We start from the raw sequence: 19,188 nt of genomic DNA, 5'->3' as shown, positions 1-19,188 counted from the left end.
GAATCATTTACCTCCGTGTTAGTGGAAAGAATGGAAGGGCTCTTCAAGAAGGATTTTACTCAAGTTCGAAACAAAGATACAAGTGAAGATACTGTATCGGTATTTCAGTTGCCAAATAATAGTGAGTTGCTGAATGAAGAGGTGGAAGAAATAATCCAGTTTAATGTGCCTTTTGAAAATGGAATGGATGTTTTTCATCCATTCCATTTTCTCAGGAAAGGCTGAGAGGTTCGAAGGAGCGTAACCAGGAAATATTGAGAGAGATTTCTCCAGAGGCTTTGATACAGTTATCTGGAAAATTGTCAGGAGGCGTTGGGATTTCCAATATAAGAAGTAGGATTCGAAGTGGAATTTTACAACTTTTTTACAAAAATGAACTCCCAATCGCAGTGAAAGAGGTGTGTTTACTGAAAGGAATTACTTTGCGAAGAGAACAAGATTGTAAGGTACAGAAACTTCAGTTGAAAATTCAAGAACTTATAAAAATAAAAGAAGGCGGAGGAATAAGACTGAAGAAGAAGGTTCGCAAAAAAGTCAGGAAAAAATGGAGATGGAAAAATTACAATCCTTTGGCCTGGGGAGGATAGTAATAGTGAAAATGAATAACTATACCTGTATTTAGGGATATGATTTGTTTTGAAAAGTTATGTTATAGTGAAAATGAATGATTTACTTATATTTAGGGACATGATTTGTCTTGAAAAGTTATATTAAGTAATGTTATGTTTGAATTGTTATGGACCATGGTATCATGCTGCGCCTGTTGGAAGAGTTGGGGTGGGGGGCACCGTGTTGCGGTGGTTCTCCTCCTTTCTCTCTGACTGGTCACAGTCTGTGTTGGCAGGGGGGCAGAGGTCGACCCCAAGGCGCCTTGTGTGTGGGGTGCCACAAGGGTTAGTCCTCTCGCCCCTTCTGTTCAACATTTATGTGAAGCTGCTGGGTGAGATCATCCATGGTTTTGGGATGAAGTACCACCAGTACGCTGATGACACTCAGCTGTACATCTCCATTCCGGGCCACCCCAATGATGCCCTTGAAGTGATGTCCTGGTGCCTGGAGGCTGTGCAGATCTGGATGGGGAGGAACAGACTCAGGCTCAACCCGTCCAAGACCGAGTGGCTGTGGTTTCCGATGTCCCGATATAGCCAGTTGGTGCCATCACTGACTATTGGGGATGAGTCGTTGGCCCCCACGGAGAGAGCTCGCAACTTGGGTGTCCTCCTGGATACATGGCTCTTTAGAAGAACATCTGACGGCTATGGCCAGGTGGACTTTCTATCAGGTTCGCCTGATCCGCCCTCCCTGCGGCGGGGTGTAGCAGTTCAAAGGTCAAAGCGAAGGAGAGAGTGATCCGATCATGACAAGGGCTCAATCACTATATCCCCTATATCAAGATCACTCAGCCACTGACCAGAGACAAAAACCAAGTCCAGAGTGTTTCCCCCCATGTGAGTAGGGCCATGAACTGGGTCAGGTCCATAGCTGTCATGGAAGCATGAATTCCTGAGCTGCCTCAAATGTTTCACTGACGGATGGCAGATTAAAATCCCCCATGACCATAAACCTGGGGGTGTCAACCACCACCTCGGCTATAACGTTGAGCAGTTTGGGCAGGGCCGCCGCCACGTGGCAGGGAGCCAGGTACATGATCAGCAAGCCCATCTGTACCCCATGACCCCACTTCACAAGGAGGGACTCACATCTGGCAATCTGAGGAACAGTGGCCTCCCTCGGACCAAGACCTTCTTTTATAATAACCGCCACCCCCCCACCCCTACCCTGTGACCTCGGCTGACGAAATGCACGGAAACCAGGTGGGCACATTTCAACAAGAGGCACCCCCCCCTCCTGGCCCAGCCAGGTCTCCGTAATACCCACCAGGTCCGCTTCCCCCTCCTGAACAAGATCACAAATGAGGGGGGCTTTATTTACCACGGACCTGGCGTTGCATAACATCAGTCGAAGGCCCGGGCCCTGAGGATCTGTGCAACCCGGGGAACGAGAAGAGCATTGGGGGCCGGAGCGCACCACCACTCGAAGACAGCGAGGGCGCACTCCTGCAACAGGATATGGCCCCCTGCTCCCACCATATCTGCCCCTCCCACCCACAGTACTGATGGAATGGCTCTCATCAGTACTGTTGTTGACATCATTTTTAAGGAGGTATTTCAAAACACAGCTCTCAACCTATAATTTGCTGCTTGAATTTAGAACACCTTTCTATCAAGAACATCTGCTGCAGAATCTATTACAACAGCCCTTCCTTATTAGCATGGTGGTTACACTTGTTTTAGTTGGAAATGGCTGCATAGCACCAGAGATGGGGCTCAACAGTAGGAGGCCTTCGTGAAGACGTTCCCTTATTTGTAAGCAAAGTTGAGTGAGTTTTTTTAAAATATCATGATAATGTTGTGATACAGCCCTTGCAAGGATGAGACATAATCCTGGACTAGATAACATCTCTGCGGCACAACAAGTTTTTTCTGTATATTTCATGGATGTATGAAACACCATGATTTTCATCATGATTTCCAAATAATGCTGGCATAGTGTTATTTTAGGAACCTATTGGATTATACAGTCCTAGTTCTTCTTTTTTTTAGAAGACATCTCTTTATTATTTGAGTGACGCAGGGTCAGAGGGAACCTCATTCATGTGGATTAATATAACTTGTTGACATAACTTGCTATTCATTCCCATTGATGAATACATAAAACAGGAGGAAGAGGAAAAAGCATCAGACAAAAGGATACAACTGCCTCCAGATCTACGGTAGTAGTGAGCATCAAAGAAAAACAACTAGCAGAATAATGATGGTGACAGGAATAATTTTGTTGTTTTTGCTGCTTGTTCTGTTGGTTCTCTTCTTCCTGAAACAACGCTGGACTCGAAGACATTTGCCTCCTGGTCCTTTGGCTCTGCCACTCCTTGGGACCTTATTGGCAACTGGGCTTTGGCTCCGTGAAGATTACTTCCGTAAGGTATTTAATTCTAACTAGTAGTATGCAAGATAATTGTTCAATTTCTCAATTGTTTTCTTTATACCAAAATTATCATGCCACAATATACAGGTAAGTTATCATGTATAAGTTATCATGCCACAATATACAGGTAAGACTTGTTTATAACTGCTTCACTGAGAACAATGTGAAACAATGGGACTGAATTTTTAGAAGGCAGTTTCTAGTTCCATCTTACCCATAAATATTTGATAATGGAACCACTTTTTGAGAGGGGGGGGGGGTTCCCCTTCATTTTGTTCAAATGAAGCTAGACATGCTTCTGTTGAAGCATGCTTTGTTCTATGTTCCTATGGTGGGCAATAAGTATAACCTTATAAATGGCCCCACTAATTCTGCAGTTGTATCATAATTTTAAAAATGTTCTGGGTTTGTGTTCTGAAGAGTAATTTCTATTTTAGATACATTAGATAAGGACTCGTGTAGCTGGTTGGAGAAGACAGGAATAGAACAGTTTTCTCTTAACAGACACTTATATATCTGCTTTGTATGTGGTATAGTATGACCTAGATCCGTGATGGTGAACCTATGGCACGTGTGCCAGAGGTGGCAAGCAGTGCCTGCTCTGTGGGCACGCGAGCCGTCACCCCAGTTCAGCTCCACCATGAATGCGCACGTGCCTCCCACTAGCCATCTGGCCTTCGGGTCTCTGCTGTGCATACGTGGGGCAGGGCATGTGTGTAAGGGCCCCATGTGTGCATGCGTGGGGATTGTTCGCACATGCATGGGGGCCATGCACACATTGCATTTTGGGTGTTCGGACACGTGTGTGCGCATTTGTGCGTGTGCGTGCGAGCTTTGGACACTCAGTCTGGAAAAGGTTAGCCATTACTGACCTAGATATTGGTACTTCTAAAGTCTAATTTAATTGCATCTCCGCTTCCGGCATGTTCTCCAGCTCCATGTTCTCTTAGCACTGTAACATACTTTTGCCTAGGAAAGAAAATTGTATCCTTTGCCTGGATTCCACTATAGCATTGTTTCTCAACCTTGGTAGCTTGAAGATGGGTGGACCAGCACTGGCTGGGAGATTCTGGGAGTTGAAGTCCACCCATCTTTAAGCTACCAAGGTTGAGAAACACTGCACTATAGTGTTGGAGCATTCACAGCCTCTGGAGGTAAATTGTTCCACTGGTTGATTGTTCTCATTGTTAGGAAATTAGTCCTTATTTCTAGTTGTTTTTCTCCTTGGTTAGTTATAAAAAAAATAAATAGAAGGATGTGTTTTCTTAGAAAAATAATTCAGAAAATCAGAAAGAAATTCTGGGCAGGAATCTTAGAGAGAGAAAAAAGAATTCTAAAGAGAGAATTGCATATGGTGAACTATCTTAGAATTCAGGATTTAAGAACACCCATAGATGGCATCTAGCATTAAATGGGAATAATCCGTGCATTTGGTTATAACACGTCTCATCTTTGATTGACTCGACAGCCTGTAAAACGATATGGAAATATTTACTCCTTGTGGTACGGGCGACAACTTATGATAGTTCTCTCTGGATTCAAAGCTGTGAAAGAAGGAATGACCAGCTTCCTAGAAGAATTCTCAGTTCGAGTAGAGACTGCTTTCTTGTATGATTTTATGAAAGGAAAGGGTAAGTCCAAATAATTGTTGTTGTTGTTGTTGTTGTTGTTGTTGTTGTTATTATTATTATTATTATTATTTACCATTATTTATTATTATTAACCATCAAATTCTTCCCATTTGTCGTAATATTATGCACAGCATAAGAAGAAAAAGACATAGTAAACAAAATGATTTACTGGCATGAGACAAGCAAAAGAAACCAGTTCTCTGCCCTAAGACTGGCTGTGTGGTTGTGGCTGGGTGGTCATGTGACTGGGTGGGTGTGGCCAATTTGATATCACTCATGTGGGTAGTGCCTGTATGAGCCAGGGGGGTTGGGGAGGGAATCCAGGGGTCTCCGGTGGATGTGGGGGGTGGGAGCGGGAAGAAAGAAAGAAAGAGGAAAAGGTCCCTGCCAGCAAGGCACTGAAGCGCCGGTACTAATGAGAGATGCTGCTTTACTGCCCAGGAGAGGCAAAGCCTCTCATTTTGTACACACCATCCGTTGCCGGTGTATACAGTGTAGCAGGTGGCATAGCAGGTCCATCCTGGGTACAGAGGCTAGCCCAGCAGCCCGGCCCAAGCCACATTCTTTCCCCCTATGGGGGACTACCGAAATGGGAAGCGCGCCTCTGCCTGTATAACTAGGGGGAGACTCTCCACCCCGCAAAAACCAGTGCCTCGAAACTGGCTCCTCTGCCAACCAACCCCATTCCCCTGCTGACTTCCCCAAACACCTCGCCCCACTGCAAACATGGCAGGCCGTTTGGGTGGGAAATGCCTGGAATTGGTTGGCTAATGGCGTGAGAGGAGAGGCGGAGAAGCAGGAGGGGTGCTGAGCCGAGCGGATAGTAGCCCTCTGAAAGAAGGGGGCTGAGGGAAAGTGCATGGGCTACGGCATGCTGTGGAGGGCTGTCGCTCATCCCTTTGCTTGGCTCCACCTGCCGTCTCCTCAGCGCTCCCTCCCTTGCTCATGCTCTACCTCTCCAGTCTAGCTTGATGCAGGCAGCAGCTCACAAATTGCCCTTTGCAAGCCCACTGTTGGTGAAGCTGGGCGCCGGTGAGGACTGTGTCAGCTTTGGAAGCCATATTAGGTTGGAAGCATGTGATCGACTGAGGTCTGAGGAGATGGTTTTGAGGGTATTGATTTACTGAGGGAAAAACCGGAACTCTCAGATTCGGGTTTTCCCATTTGTGCCAGTTTACCTATTCTAGTAAATAGAACTTTGAAAATGCTTGTTTCAGAGTCTTTGCTTGGAGTTGGGGAGTTTTCTGGAATGCTGACAGACTGGCTTCTTGCATATGTTTGTCAAGCTGTGGGGTGGAAAATGATGATTAGAGCTGGCCAGGACAGAATAATTTACCAGCAGTTGGTGCAGTTCCCCATTACCTGATAAGTATTTCATGAGTCATAGAGGTTGGATTTCTAGTAGCCTTGGTCTCAGGCTGTTGACAACAATAATTGGTGGCAGATATTAGAGATGACCTCCAGACATGATATCATGGACGATGAATAAATGATTTGAGCACATTTTACTGGGCAACGTAAGGGTTAGGTTTTGTAGTTTGAAGTACAAAAAGCTGTAGATGGGTCCAATGTTGCTTAGGAATTATAATCCCTATGGCAACCATGAGTTTCCCCCTGGTTATCTCACCCAATTGGCAGTTATATAATAGACTTAATGTTTACCTCAGAAGAAATGGTGCATGATCTGGAAATGGAGGACATTGTCATCAGCGGTTACTTTGTTTTTTGGTTGGGTTACCGGACTACTGAAACTAAAGCCCATAAAAGCAAGTTAAAATATTTTAGTCAATCTTTGGCACATAAATGCAATAGGAACTTGATTAAACTAGGCCAGGGGTAGGCAATTGTGGCTCTTTTACAACCTGTGGACTTCAACTCCCAGAATTCCTGAGACAGCTTGGCTGTCTGGGAGTTGAAGTCCACAGGTTGTAAAAGAGCCACAATTGCCCACCCCTGGCCTAGACGAATAAAAAAGCCATTTGCCTATTTTGGTGGTTGGTTTCACTGTTGTGGGAAGAAGGTGCGGATGGACCTTCTGCAATCCCTGAGAAGATCCTGTCTCTGGTGCCTATAACAGAAGTTCTTGTACATGAATAATTACACCATCTTAGAAGGTTTTGATGTCCATCATATATGACAGAGGTTGGCAAGCACTGCAACTGCGGTCACCACAGCACTTATGTCTCCTAGTGTCCATGTGAATCCCAAAATAAATAAATATTTTGTAAAGAAAAAATAACATGTCCAGAATTTTACAAAAATGTCAACATGTCACGAGGTTTTGGTATTCCCACCTGAAATTCAGAAAGATGTTTGGCAAGAACTGGACATCACTGTTTTTTTTAAACACAAAGGTAATCAGGAATCATTTAACACTGTCTGCTGATGCCTTCAGGAATTATTTTCACCAATGGCCACCTCTGGAAACAGCAGCGACATATTAGCATCACTACTCTGCGGAAGCTGGGCCTGGGGAAGAAAAGCATCGAGCATCAGGTAGAAAACGTGGCTCAGACATTGGTGGAGATCTTTAGACAAACAAAAGGTATGTCATTTAGGGTAACAACTCAAATCCCCATCTGCCAAAATCTTTTCCATTCTGAGTATTTTAAATAAAAATAGATGCATTCAATTTGTGTGGTTTTTTTTTTTTAAAAAAAACAAGACAGTTCCCATTTCTCTTCCTTCACCCCCTGCCAGTCTCCCAAATTGATGAGACAAGGGATATGACAAGATGAACTAATTCTACTTTATTGGAAGGCTATACTAACAGAGTCTTGCAAGTTTGAAAATACAAATCTCCTGAAGTTTGTTTTTACTGCCTGATACATTTAGATGGGATCCTTTCAAAGTTTCCTTTTCTTCTCATTACTGATTACTCAGTTTGGGCTCCTCCCCACTTTATCTAATTCATTATGAAATATCTTTCATTGCAGGGCAGCCATTTGACCCTTCATTTTCAGTACAAAATGCAATTTCTAATGTCATATGTGCTTTGAGCTTTGGACGTCCGTTTGATCTTGAAGATGAAAACTTCCAGAAGCTGGTTCAAGCCCTTACAATTATTGTGAAATTCCTTGGTGACACTTTAAATGTGGTGAGTCATGTTTTCTACTAAGGAAACAAACTATGTTTCCACCAGTATTTTCACAGAACCCTAGTATGGACAGCATAGAGGAAGTTTCTTTTTTCATGTGTGTGTGTGTGTGTGTGTGTGTTCGTGTCCGTGTCCTCGAGTGAGTCTTGACTCTTGGTGAGACCCTGGACAAGTTTCCACAGATTTCTTGTCAAGATTTTGGAAGTGGTTTAGCATTGGCCACTTCCTAAATTTTGACTCAAGATCACTTAGTCGATTTAGGGCCTGATTAGCACTAGAACCTACTGCTTCCCAGTTTCTTGGCTGGTATCTTTATTTATTTATTATTATTTATTAATTCAATTTATATGCCGCCCATCTCCAAAGACTCAGGGCAGCTCACAATACATTTAAAATCATTATAAAAAACATTTAAAAATTAAAAACGTCCGATAGCCTCCCACCGACCAGTACGCTCCCACAGAGAGGGTCTCCTCAGGGTGCCGTCAGTTAGACAGTGTCGACTGGTGACCCCTAGGGGGAGAGCCTTCTCTCTGGGGGCACCTGCCCTCTGGAACGAGCTGTCCCCCGGAGATTCGTTGGATTTCCGACCTCCGTACTTTCTGCCGTGCCCTTAAAATGCTATTATTCCATCAAGCAGGGCTGGCCTAAAATATTATTTTAATGGGTTACTGTATTTTAGACCAGTGGTCCCCAACCTTTTTATCGCCGCAGCCCGCTGAGCGCGCGCAGGGGTGGGGCCACGGCCCAGGAGCCTTTGCGCAGGCCCATTGCGCACGGCCCAGGAGCCTTTGCGCAGGCCCATTGCGCACGGCCCAGGAGCCTTTGCGCAGGCCCATTGCGCACGGCCCAGGAGCCTTTGCGCAGGCCCATTGCGCACGGCCCAGGAGCCTTTGCGCTGAAGCGTTCCTGTCCCCCGGCCGCTGCGCGGCCCGGTGCCAGGTACTCCACGGCCCGGCACCGGTCCGCGGACCGGGGATTGGGGACCACTGTTTTAGACGATCGGCCAAACTATTTAATAATTTTAAATTGTTTTTAACTTTTGTATTGTTGGTTTTATCTTGGCTGTACACCGCCCTGAGTCCCTTTGGGAGAAGGGCAGTATAAAATTTAATAAACTAAACTAAACTAAACTAAACTAAACTAAACTAAACTAAACTAAACTAAACTAAACTAAACTAAACTAAAAACATTAAAACTCATTCACACCATTCATGGCCAGATCTCGCCGGATCGCAAGAGCGAGGTCAACGGCCCCAGGCCTGCCAGAAAAGCCAGGTCTTCACCACTTTTCGGAAGGCCAATAGAGTGGGGATGGTCCGGACCTCAGGAGGTAACTGGTTCCAGAGAGCTGGGGCAGCCACAGAGAAGGCCCTCCCCCATGGGCCCACCAGCCAGCATTGTTTAGCTGATGGGACCGGAGGAGACCAACTCTGTGGGATCTTACCGGTTGCTGGGAGCTATGCGGTAGAAGGCGGTCTCGAAGATAACCTGGCCCTGAGCCATGTAGGGCTTTAAAGGTAATAACCAACACCTTGAATTGTGACCGGAGACCAATAGGGAGCCAGTGCACTCATAATGTGGGTGTACCTAGGTGTACCCACGACAACTCGCGCGGCTGCGTTCTGGACCAACTTTAGTCTCCGCATACTTTTCAAGGGTAGCCCCATGTAGAGCGCGTTGCAATAATCTAACTGTGAGGTGACAAGGGCATGAGTGACCATGAGGAGAGCCTCCCGATCCAAGTAGGGTTGCAATTGGTGCACCAGGCGAACCTGTGCAAAGGTCCCTTGACATCACCTTGATTGGACTATGCAACTGATTGGTTGGGAAAAAGGGGAAAATATTTACTTTTAATTAGGTGAATACCATGGGAACCTTTAGAATCGGTTTTCACCAGCTTGTGCCAATATGATATCTGCAATAAACCTGTTCTTTGAGGAAACTGCTTGCCTCGGAGTTCTGTTTGCTATGGGTGTACTACTTGGAACCCTGACATAGTCTTTGACTTACAAACACAAGTGAGCCTGGAATTTTGATCATAAGTCACTGAGGTTGTAAACTTGATATTACAACCATTTTTAAAATGGTTAAGAAAGCATAGTTATTAAGTGAAGCACGTGTTTGTAGGTCTGAATCCAGCTTATCTGATGGATGTTTTTTGCTCAAAAATGGCAAAGTTGTAAAGTTTGTTTGTTTGTTTAGCATATGGCAAGTTGTAAAGTGAAATCATGTGACTGCAGGAAGCTGAAACCAGTCATAAATGGAAGCCAGTTGCCAAGCATCCATAGGATGGCTGGATGAGCTTAGGATGATGCTGCAGACATATTGTCATGGCCCTGTCAGAGTCCAGGTCTGAGGAAGAGGAGGAAAATGAGCCAGGGCCAACAAAGGGGGCCGATGGAGGGGGATGGTGCAGTCCTATGGCCCAGGAGGAATGACTGGGGGTGGGTGGGTGGGGGGTAGGGCAAGGCAGTCCTGGCCCCTCGGGCCTCGGAAGAGTAGGCAGGGAGGAAGAGAGGGGGCAAGTGGTGGGATTCAATTTTTTATACTACTGGTTCTGTGGGCCTGGCTTGGTGGGTGTGGCCTGGTAGGCATGGCAGAGGAAGGATACTGTAAAATCTCCATTCCCACTCCATTCCAGGGGAAGATTACTGCAAAATCCCCAATTCCTCCCAATCAGCTGGGACTCAGAAGGCAAACAATAGATGTGGGCGGGGCCAGTCAGAGGTGGTATTTACCGGTTCTCCGAACTACTCAAAATTTCCACTACCGGTTCTCCGGAACTGGTCAGAACCTGCTGAATGCCACCTCTGGTGGAAGGGCTTTCTTTTCTATTCACACAAACAAGCAGACAAGCAGGGGGTTGGACTAGAAGACCTCCAAGGTCCCTTCCAGCTCTATTCTATTCTAAATTCTAAAAGCAACTCTGTGTGGGCAGTATCATGGAATAGCATTCAAGATTCCCTTTTCCCATGAATCTATAGCTTGACTATTTCAGTCTAATAGCTTGGAATATCCCTCTCAAGCTTCCAACAGCTTGAGTCCATAAGTCATCGCTATTTTACTATCAAGTGCCAAGGAAATCAGGACATCCAAATGTTCAAATGAGTATACATTTTTATTGCAAGCTTAAACTCTCTACGAGAATCTGAGCTACTAACGGCCTAGGGAAATTTGCAGGAGTAAAGAAAGGCATTCAAGGCATTATCTTGTAGGCATGCAGGGACTCATGATTTATGATGTGTTTGACCCTTCCCTGCTTTAGTTATGGCACGGAATAAATAACTTTTCTTTTTTTCTGTTAGGTGTATGATTTGTGCCCACAATTAATGAAGTACCTCCCAGGCCCTCACAAGGAAACCCTGGCTTCTGTGGATATTATGCTTGCGTTTGCAAAGCAGGAAATAGAGAAACACAAGGAATCCCTCTGTCTGCACGAGCCACAAGATTTCATTGATTACTATCTTCTTCAGATGGAGAAGGTATGGATTTATTGTAATTCAATACACAGGCAAGGAATTATTATATTCCTTGCTGCAAATAAACAGGCAGAGCTACTGATAACATATTCCTTCATCTTGGATTTTTCTTTCTTTCTTATTCAGCTCCAATTGTGAATATATCCCAGTGGTGGGTTGCTACCGGTTCTACCAGGATCGGCGAACTGGTAGTGGCAACAGCATGAGGCTCCACCCACCCACGCTGGACGCTTCTGCACATGTGCAGAAGCATCACATGCACAAGTGAATCGGTAGTGATGGGTTTTGCAATCCACTACTGATATATCATCCCATGCTTTGAAATGAGAACTATATTGTTCGTCATACTTAATCCCTGCAAAAATTGGGAAAGGACAGATACTTTCATAGCCTTCACCATAAGTAAAAATGTAGAATATTTTAAAACAAGGAAAAAAAGGTCATCCTTTCCAATGTTTTTGGGGAAAAGAACCAAAATCATTTTTTAGAAGTAATGTATCAATTTGTGCTCAGTATAGCATTGCGTACAAAAATATTCCATAGGACAGGGACTGCAGCAGGAAAGGCTCTTCTCCCGGAACTTTTTTGGCAGATGAGATCTGAAGTGGGCTTCTTCTGCTGGATTGAGTGGGATAGGATGATTAGATCATCTCTAATGATCTAAGTGCCAGAGTTCACTGTAACAGCATTGCCAAAAAAGCATGAAGAGTTGTTAACCTAATCTTGCAAAGCTTCTTCTCCGGTAATATTGTATTGCAAACTAGGGAATATAAAACCTTTGCTAGACCAATCCTTGAATACAGCTCATCTGTCTGGAACCTCTGCTCACAACAGAATACCTTATGCCACCGGACTTGAAATTTTGGGCTTAGACAACTTAGAACTACGTTGCCTTTGGTCCGACTTAAGTGTAGTACACAAAATTATCTGCTACAATGTCCTACCTGTCAATGACTACTTCAGCTTCAACCACAAAAATACACCAGCACACAATAGATACAAACTTAAGGTAAACTGCTCCAAACTCGATTGCAGAAAATACGAATTCAGCAACAGAGTAGTCAATATGCCTAGAATGCACTACCTGACTCTGTGGTTTCTTCCCCAAACCCCCAAAACTTTAACCTTAGACTGTCTACTGTTGAGATCACCCCATTCCTAAGAGGTCTGTAAGGAGCGTGTATAACGCACCAGTGTACCTACCTTCTCTGTCCTACTGTCCTCATTTATTCATACCCATTTGCTATGTTCATAATCATGTTTATACTTATATCTGCTATCTTATACATGCTTGACAAATAAATAAAATAAAATAAATAAATAAATAGGGAAATCTCATCGGGGTGAGTTGTCTCTTTAGATACCTTGGATCCAACACCTTGAATTGGACCTGGAAGCAAACTGGCAATCAGTGCAACTTATACAACAGTGGTGTTACATGGGCCACCTGAGTGGCCTCAGGGACTGTCCATACCGCTGCATTCTATACCTGTTATCGCTTCCAAATACTCTTCAAGGGTAGCCCCACATAGAGCATGTTCCAGTAATCCAACCAAGAGATGACCCGGGTATGAGTGACTGCACGGGCCTCACGATCCAGGAAAAGGCCCCAAAGATTCTCCTAGCTATGGCTGCCACCTCCTGTTCGAGCAGGAATTGTGAGTCTAGGAGAACCCCCAAAAACAAAAATAACCACAGGAAAGCTACATAGAATTTATTTTAATTTTCATTTCCCATTTTAAACATCAGAGCAGAAATGACCCCGACTCTACCTACACTGAAGAGAACCTGGCTCGGTGTATTATTGATTTCTTTGGTGCTGGAACAGACACAACCTATACTACTATGATGTGGGCACTGGTCCTCCTGACAAATCGTCCCGACACCCAAGGTGAGCGAAATCTGGGCTGTGGGAACAAGGGCCAGTTTCAGGTTCTAGAACACAGAAGAATTATTTGAAGGTAATTAAAGTATGAAGGGCTGTTGAATGATGAACTGAATCTATTCTTCATGGTAATTTTCCTATTTGAATTCCTGAACCTAAAAGTGGGAACATGAGCTTAGTAAGATTAAAGGAAAGCATATATTGTACATACAGAGAGCCTTCTCTGATATCAATAAAATATTGTGTGAGGAACTAAAAACTAGAAATCAGTACAATGTAAAACAATTGAGCACATTTTAATTGCAGAAATCTACCAAAGTTTTTAGATTTGTTTTTCATTTGCAGCCTAAATTGCATGTAGAAGACCAAATTAGAGTATGATAATGAACATATAAATTTTGAAAAAAATTGATCCAGATTAGTTTCAAAACAATTATTTATTGCTTCTTAAAATTTAACCAGATTTCCAAACTGATTGGAAATCAGGAGATTCAAATCAGGAGATTGACTTGTCTGAGGAGAGTCATTGGAATCTTTGAATTAAATCATCAATTTACCTCAATATTCTAAATCAGTTTGGATTGGATCTAGTACTGTTCCAGTAACCTTAAAATGGCACTCCATCATGATCCTCAAAAGGAGGATGGGGTTCATTGGAAGGTTAGCCTAAATCCCAATGTACGAATAAATAAATAAGTGAAAAACAATACTGAAAGCTAAATTTGTAGCAGGATCCAATCTGGGTGGGTCACCAGGACCAGAGGTTTACTCTTCCGAGCCTTTGGACTCATGCTGAGCCTATCCACAGGGAATTTCTCTCTAGCAAGTGTATTGTCTCCATTCTGGTAGAGAGAAGTTCCCTGACAATGGACTGCAGCATGAGTCCAAAAACTCAGGGAGGGAGGGCTGGGGAGGGAGAGGGGAGGGGGGATGGGAAAACATTTGTAATTTTTTTAAAAAAACGTTTCAATTAAAAAAAATTAACAAGGGGTTCTCTGCCTGGTTGCTGGGTGGGCGTGGCCATGGTTGGTGTGGCCTAGTCGGCCTCCTGCACCACGGTGGGGGGGGGCGTTTTTGCCCTCCTCGGGCTCTGGAGGCTTTCCTTGAGCCTCTGGGAGGACGAAAATGGTCTCCCCAGGCTCTGGAGGTCTTCTGGAGGCTGGAAATGGGCCTGTTTCTGGCCTTCCTGAACTTCCGGTAGACCCGTTTCTCACCCTCCTTGAGCCTGCACTTACCTGCATCCAAAATGGGCCGCATGGGGACTCCTGGGAGGGATGGGGTGGGCGGGGCCAGCCAGGAGTGGCATTTGGGGGGTTCTCCAAACTGCACAGTATCTTAGCTAGAGGTTCTCCCGAACCCCTGTGAACCCCCAGCAGCCCAGCCCTGCTCTGTGACTGACCCAGATTGGATTCTGCAACATTAACCTGGGACACATACATTTGTCTTCATTCACTAAGTTTGTATTTCCTTAATTTTTTCCTAGAGAGAGTGCAGAGGGAGATTAAAGATGTTTTTGGATTATCATCTAATGCTCTAAAGACTATTCTACATCCTAAAAGTATTACTGAGGACACTATTAATTATTACTGCTAATGCATAATTTTTATAAGAACTCGAGATCCAGAGTTCACTTCAGGACACAAGGCCACCATGCCAACAGGATCCCAACTCGGAGAGGAGTGAGGCAGGGGTGTATTTTAGTCCTCTGTTGTTTAATGTATATATTAATCCACTTGGGGCTAAATTGAATTGATTAGATCACCCTCCAAAGTCAGCAAAAAGGCATATTGCAAATTTATTGTATACAGATGACATTGTACTTTCCCACAAACATTATTCGGATTCACATGAGCCTTGAATGCCCTGATCAGCTATATTGTTGAATTAACTATTCTTTCCCACAACTTTGAGCTCTTTTCTTACAGAGGATAATTATAAACCAATAAAGATTAGAACTATTTCATAAAAACTCCAGGTTCGAGACCCGAGCACTGTATGACAGGGTGAGCTCCCATTACTTGCTCCAGCTCCTGCCCACCTAGCAGTTTGAGAGCAATCAAAGGAGAGTAGATAAATAGATACCACTTTGGTGGGTAGGTAACAGCATTCTGTGAGCCTCTTGATGATCTCACCATAAGTTGAAATGTACTATTATGTCATGTTTAATTGTTTTAAAAGTTTTAATTTTTAACTCTGGTCTGTGCCCATAATAAAGGATTGATTGATACTTCTGAGGATTAAAATTCGGAAATGAATGAATAAACAAACAAAGGAATAAAAAAACACAATACTGAACATGAAGTTTCTGTTTCCGTTATTGTTTTCTAGAGAAAGTCCAGAAAGAGATTGAAGATGTGTTTGGTTCCTCGGGGTCAATTTCCTACCAGGATCGGAAGAAAGTGCCCTACACCAATGCCGTGATTCATGAAATGCAGCGTTTAAAATATGCCTTTCTATATGGAGCTCCCAGGCAAAGCACAAAGGATGTGATGCTGAGGGGATATAACATTCCAAAGGTGGGAAATATGTTCAGGATGCATTGCAGTAGCCCAACATGGAAGGAAAAAGAGAATAGGGCACTTCGAAGGTCTCTGTTCAGGAAGTGCCAATTAGTCGTGCAAAACTGAATAAGCAAGAATAGCAAAAACTTCCCCCCCAAGTTTTTTATCTTTTATTTTTTATAAATGTATCAAATCAATACGTGAACAGTGTGGCACCTTGGTGTCATACATTCTAATACAAATAAAACTAATAAAGTTAATCATAATTATTACATTCAATCAACTTATATATTTCTAGTAAATAATATGCATTTCTCTTAGGTTGCAATCTATCATTGTTCAGTTGTTCCACTTTTTCTCTTGTTATTGCTTTCATTTTATTATATAAAAATGTATACATTGATATTCCCCCTTTTCTTATTTCTATCACTTATTCTAGCTTTAATCATATCACCCTTTATTAAAAGACTTTTCCTTTCTTTGCTTTCTGACTTCTAATCATGTCACCTACCTAAAAAAAAAAAAAGGAGAGAGAGAGAGAGAGAGAGAGAGAGAGTGAGAGTGAGAGTGAGAGAGAGAGAGAGAGAGAGAGAGAGAGAGAGAGAGAGAAGTAAACAATCTCAGAGGTTATCAAAAGCCTCTTTGCGTCCCCTTTACAGATTCAATCTTCTAGTATAACATTCAAATAGCTCTATAATTAAATAGCTTCCTCGTTTTCATATTTAGGTCTCCAGAAATCATATTTACACTGTCTTTCACATAGGTATTTCCAAATTTGTATTTTTTCCTTTCGTCAGCAGGTGGCACTCTGCACTTAAATTTCAATTTACTAGTCAATCTTCATTTGATTGTAAAACAGTTTTAAAAGCAGAATAGGTTTTGTAGATAAATAATTCCAGCATTTTCAAATTCAAGTGAAAAAGCAATGCTGATTTTTTAAATCCATAGTTCCAGTATTTTAGAATGCCTGTGTTTTTAAAGAATAGTTTCCTCTCTCTTTAAATCTCCTCCTTCCAATTGCTAATCACTTTCCAAAGTACTTGTTCACCATTTATCAGATAGATCTAAGTTAATAGTTCCTCCCCATTTCTCTGGGGTTAAAATTTGAAATAGAAAGAATTATTCTCACCCAGTTCACACACTGTTCACCAATGTCCACTCCTGCACTGTGCTTATGTGGACATCTGCTATCCCAGCTTTGTGGCAGCCATCTTAGGCTGTCTCTTCTTCCCATCGTGGCATAGAGGGAGAAAAGAAAAGCCCTGGATTTCGGCAGAAGAGTTGCATTCTTTCCTGCAACCTCACAGGGCGCCCCTCCTTAGCTTCGCTGCCCCCACAAGGCAGCTTTGGTTCAGAGCCCACTAACAGGGAGAAGCCAGCACAGGAATGGAGAGCTTGTGACTGGTATCGTGGGAAGTTCCACCCTTCTCAAGAATAGTAAAAACTTTTGAGGGATGAATTATGGGTTTAAATCCAAACACCTCTCTGATTTTAAAATTACAACCTTAAACATTTTATTTTCATCCTAGGAAGATGATAAGAGTTTAGGGGCTGACTTTGAGACCAGAACTGTAGTCATGTATAGCCATGTTTCTTTGTCCCCTTCTTCAAGAGACAAGGTGACGTTAGGTAAGAGAAAGGAAGCTAAGCTGTTGAGCGGCCACTGCTCTCAGAAACTACTCTGAGAAACGAACAAACATGGATCTGTAAAGGCAAACTATGAGCAAGGGTTTCATCATTATTGTTTGAACTTCTTTGCCTCTTTCCTTTATGAAACTGTTCTTTTTAATCGTCTTTTTTTTAAAACAGGGGACCATTATCATCCCAGATTTGCGCTCTGTTCTTCTTGATCCTGAGCAATGGGAGACACCTGAAGAATTCAATCCAAATCATTTTTTAGATAAGGATGGGAAGTTCATTGAACGGGAAGAGTTTCTGCCCTTCGGAATAGGTAAATCCTTGAGCCCAAAGCAGCTCACTTCTTATTTCATTTAGTTTTATATTAAATTTATATTCTACGCATCTCCTTAGCAAGGGATTCTGGGCATCTTACAATTTACGGATTCCCACCACCACATCACCTGAGTTGTTGTGTTCATGCTCTGAGTATGAAATCAAGGAATCCTTATTTCTTCTAGTAGTTGGGGCAGATCCATGGTAAACGTGACATCTTGAACTAATCCGGAACTGACAAGATTAGCATGAATATTTAAGTCCCTAGGCAAAAAATGGTCAAATGCAGTCCAATTACTCTGAGGAGGACAGGAGGAAAGGCTGTTTTAATAAGTATTATTATCACATTCGTCCAGACAGCCAGATGGAGCAAGCAAAGAATAAGAAGAATAGGTGTGTGTTCAGTGAAAAGGGAATTTCTATAGATTATGTCCATACCTCCTTCCTCTACTCCAGCTGTAGCCTGATGCACCATAAAAGACGTTGCTGGACAGAAGGTGAGAAAGTGACTTCCCTCTTGTACGCCAATCTCTGGAAAAATATGCCAGATCAGGTTTTTCATGGATGCATAGCTTTACCTTTGAAATGGTACACCATCTACTGTGTTTTCCCAAAAATAAGACCCTGTCTTATATTTGTTTTGAACCCTGAAATAAGCGCTTGGCCTTGTTGCCATGCGCTCAAAAGCCCGATTGGGCTTATTATCAGAGGATGTCTTATTTTGGGGGAAACATGGTAGTACAACCTGAGTTAAAGTCACCCCTCTGATAGGTATCAACAGAGTTAAATGGGAGAAAACATCACTAAGAATGGAATCTGCTGGAAGATACAAGGATTCAGCATGGAAATCTATTTTGGCTGTTACCAAATGTTTCAGATTTCCGTGCTGATGGGGTACACTCTGATTATTATCTGCTTCATCCATGCTTTGTCTTCTCTACAGGTCTACGTGCCTGTGTTGGACAGCAGCTGGCAAGACTTGAGATCTTCATCCTTCTGACCAGCCTGTTGAGGGCCTTCAGCTTCCGGTTGCCTGAAGGAGTGAAAGAACTCAATGAAGAACCTGTTACAAAGACAACAATGCACCCATACCCTTACAAACTGTGTGCTATTCCCACACAGGCTTAAACTTTAAAAACACCACAAACAGTTTAAACTGTTTCCTATATGCCTCTTCACTTAATTAATTCTTTTTCTTTCATTTATTGTACTTTAAAACTTTTAAAGCCTATTGCTGGGTTCATAAACTTATCTAACCATGTCAACCAGCAGGTCACATCTGAATGATATGCTAAGTAAGTATGTTACATTTTAGCTTAGTTTTCTTTTGGATGCCAATAAATGTCAGCTTTGGAAGCCATATTAGGCCGGAAGCTTCCATGCTGCCACATTCTCATGTGTGGGAAAGTAGGAGGGGGGATTTAGTAAAGGGGTTGTTTGTAGACATAATAGCATTCTTCCTGTCGGTCAAGGTCAGGCCGATCCTGCATCTGGAGAAGGAGTGGTCGGAGTGATGTCTCGAGATGGGACGGCGGTTGATTGGAGCATGTGATCGACTGAGGGGTGAGGGGATGGTTTTGGGGGTTTTGATTTACTGAGAGAAAAACCGGAACTCTCAGATTCGGGTTTTTCCAGATGTGCCAGTTTACCTATT

The 19,188-nt window shown here is 43.2% G+C and overlaps 1 protein-coding gene across 1 annotated transcript; it reads left to right on the top strand.

The window, feature by feature from the left end:
* Positions 1-2,326: 2,326 nt before the first annotated feature.
* On the top strand, positions 2,327-18,975 carry LOC117657165 (cytochrome P450 2J2-like). The gene is made up of 9 exons (XM_060682884.2): positions 2,327-2,982; positions 4,454-4,616; positions 7,012-7,161; positions 7,553-7,713; positions 11,022-11,198; positions 12,945-13,086; positions 15,409-15,596; positions 17,391-17,532; positions 18,478-18,975. The coding sequence occupies exons 1-9, from the start codon at positions 2,812-2,814 to the stop codon at positions 18,660-18,662; spliced, it is 1,479 nt and encodes a 492-aa protein (XP_060538867.2). The 5' UTR covers positions 2,327-2,811; the 3' UTR covers positions 18,663-18,975.
* The last annotated feature ends 213 nt before the right edge of the window (positions 18,976-19,188 follow it).

Source organism: Pantherophis guttatus, chromosome 6 (assembly GCF_059756535.1).
Source record: "Pantherophis guttatus breed Tessera chromosome 6, ASM5975653v1, whole genome shotgun sequence".
Taxonomy (NCBI): Eukaryota; Metazoa; Chordata; class Lepidosauria; order Squamata; family Colubridae; genus Pantherophis; species Pantherophis guttatus.
This window is presented reverse-complemented; position numbering and strand designations above follow the sequence as displayed.

Coding starts and splice junctions, on each gene's coding strand:
- LOC117657165 (XM_060682884.2), top strand. CDS start 2,812: ATGATGGTGACAGGAATAATTTTGTTGTTTTTGCTGCTTGTTCTGTTG. Junction 7,162..7,552: donor GATCTTTAGACAAACAAAAG/GTATGTCATTTA, acceptor CTTTCATTGCAG/GGCAGCCATTTGACCCTTCA. Junction 7,714..11,021: donor TTGGTGACACTTTAAATGTG/GTGAGTCATGTT, acceptor TTTTTCTGTTAG/GTGTATGATTTGTGCCCACA.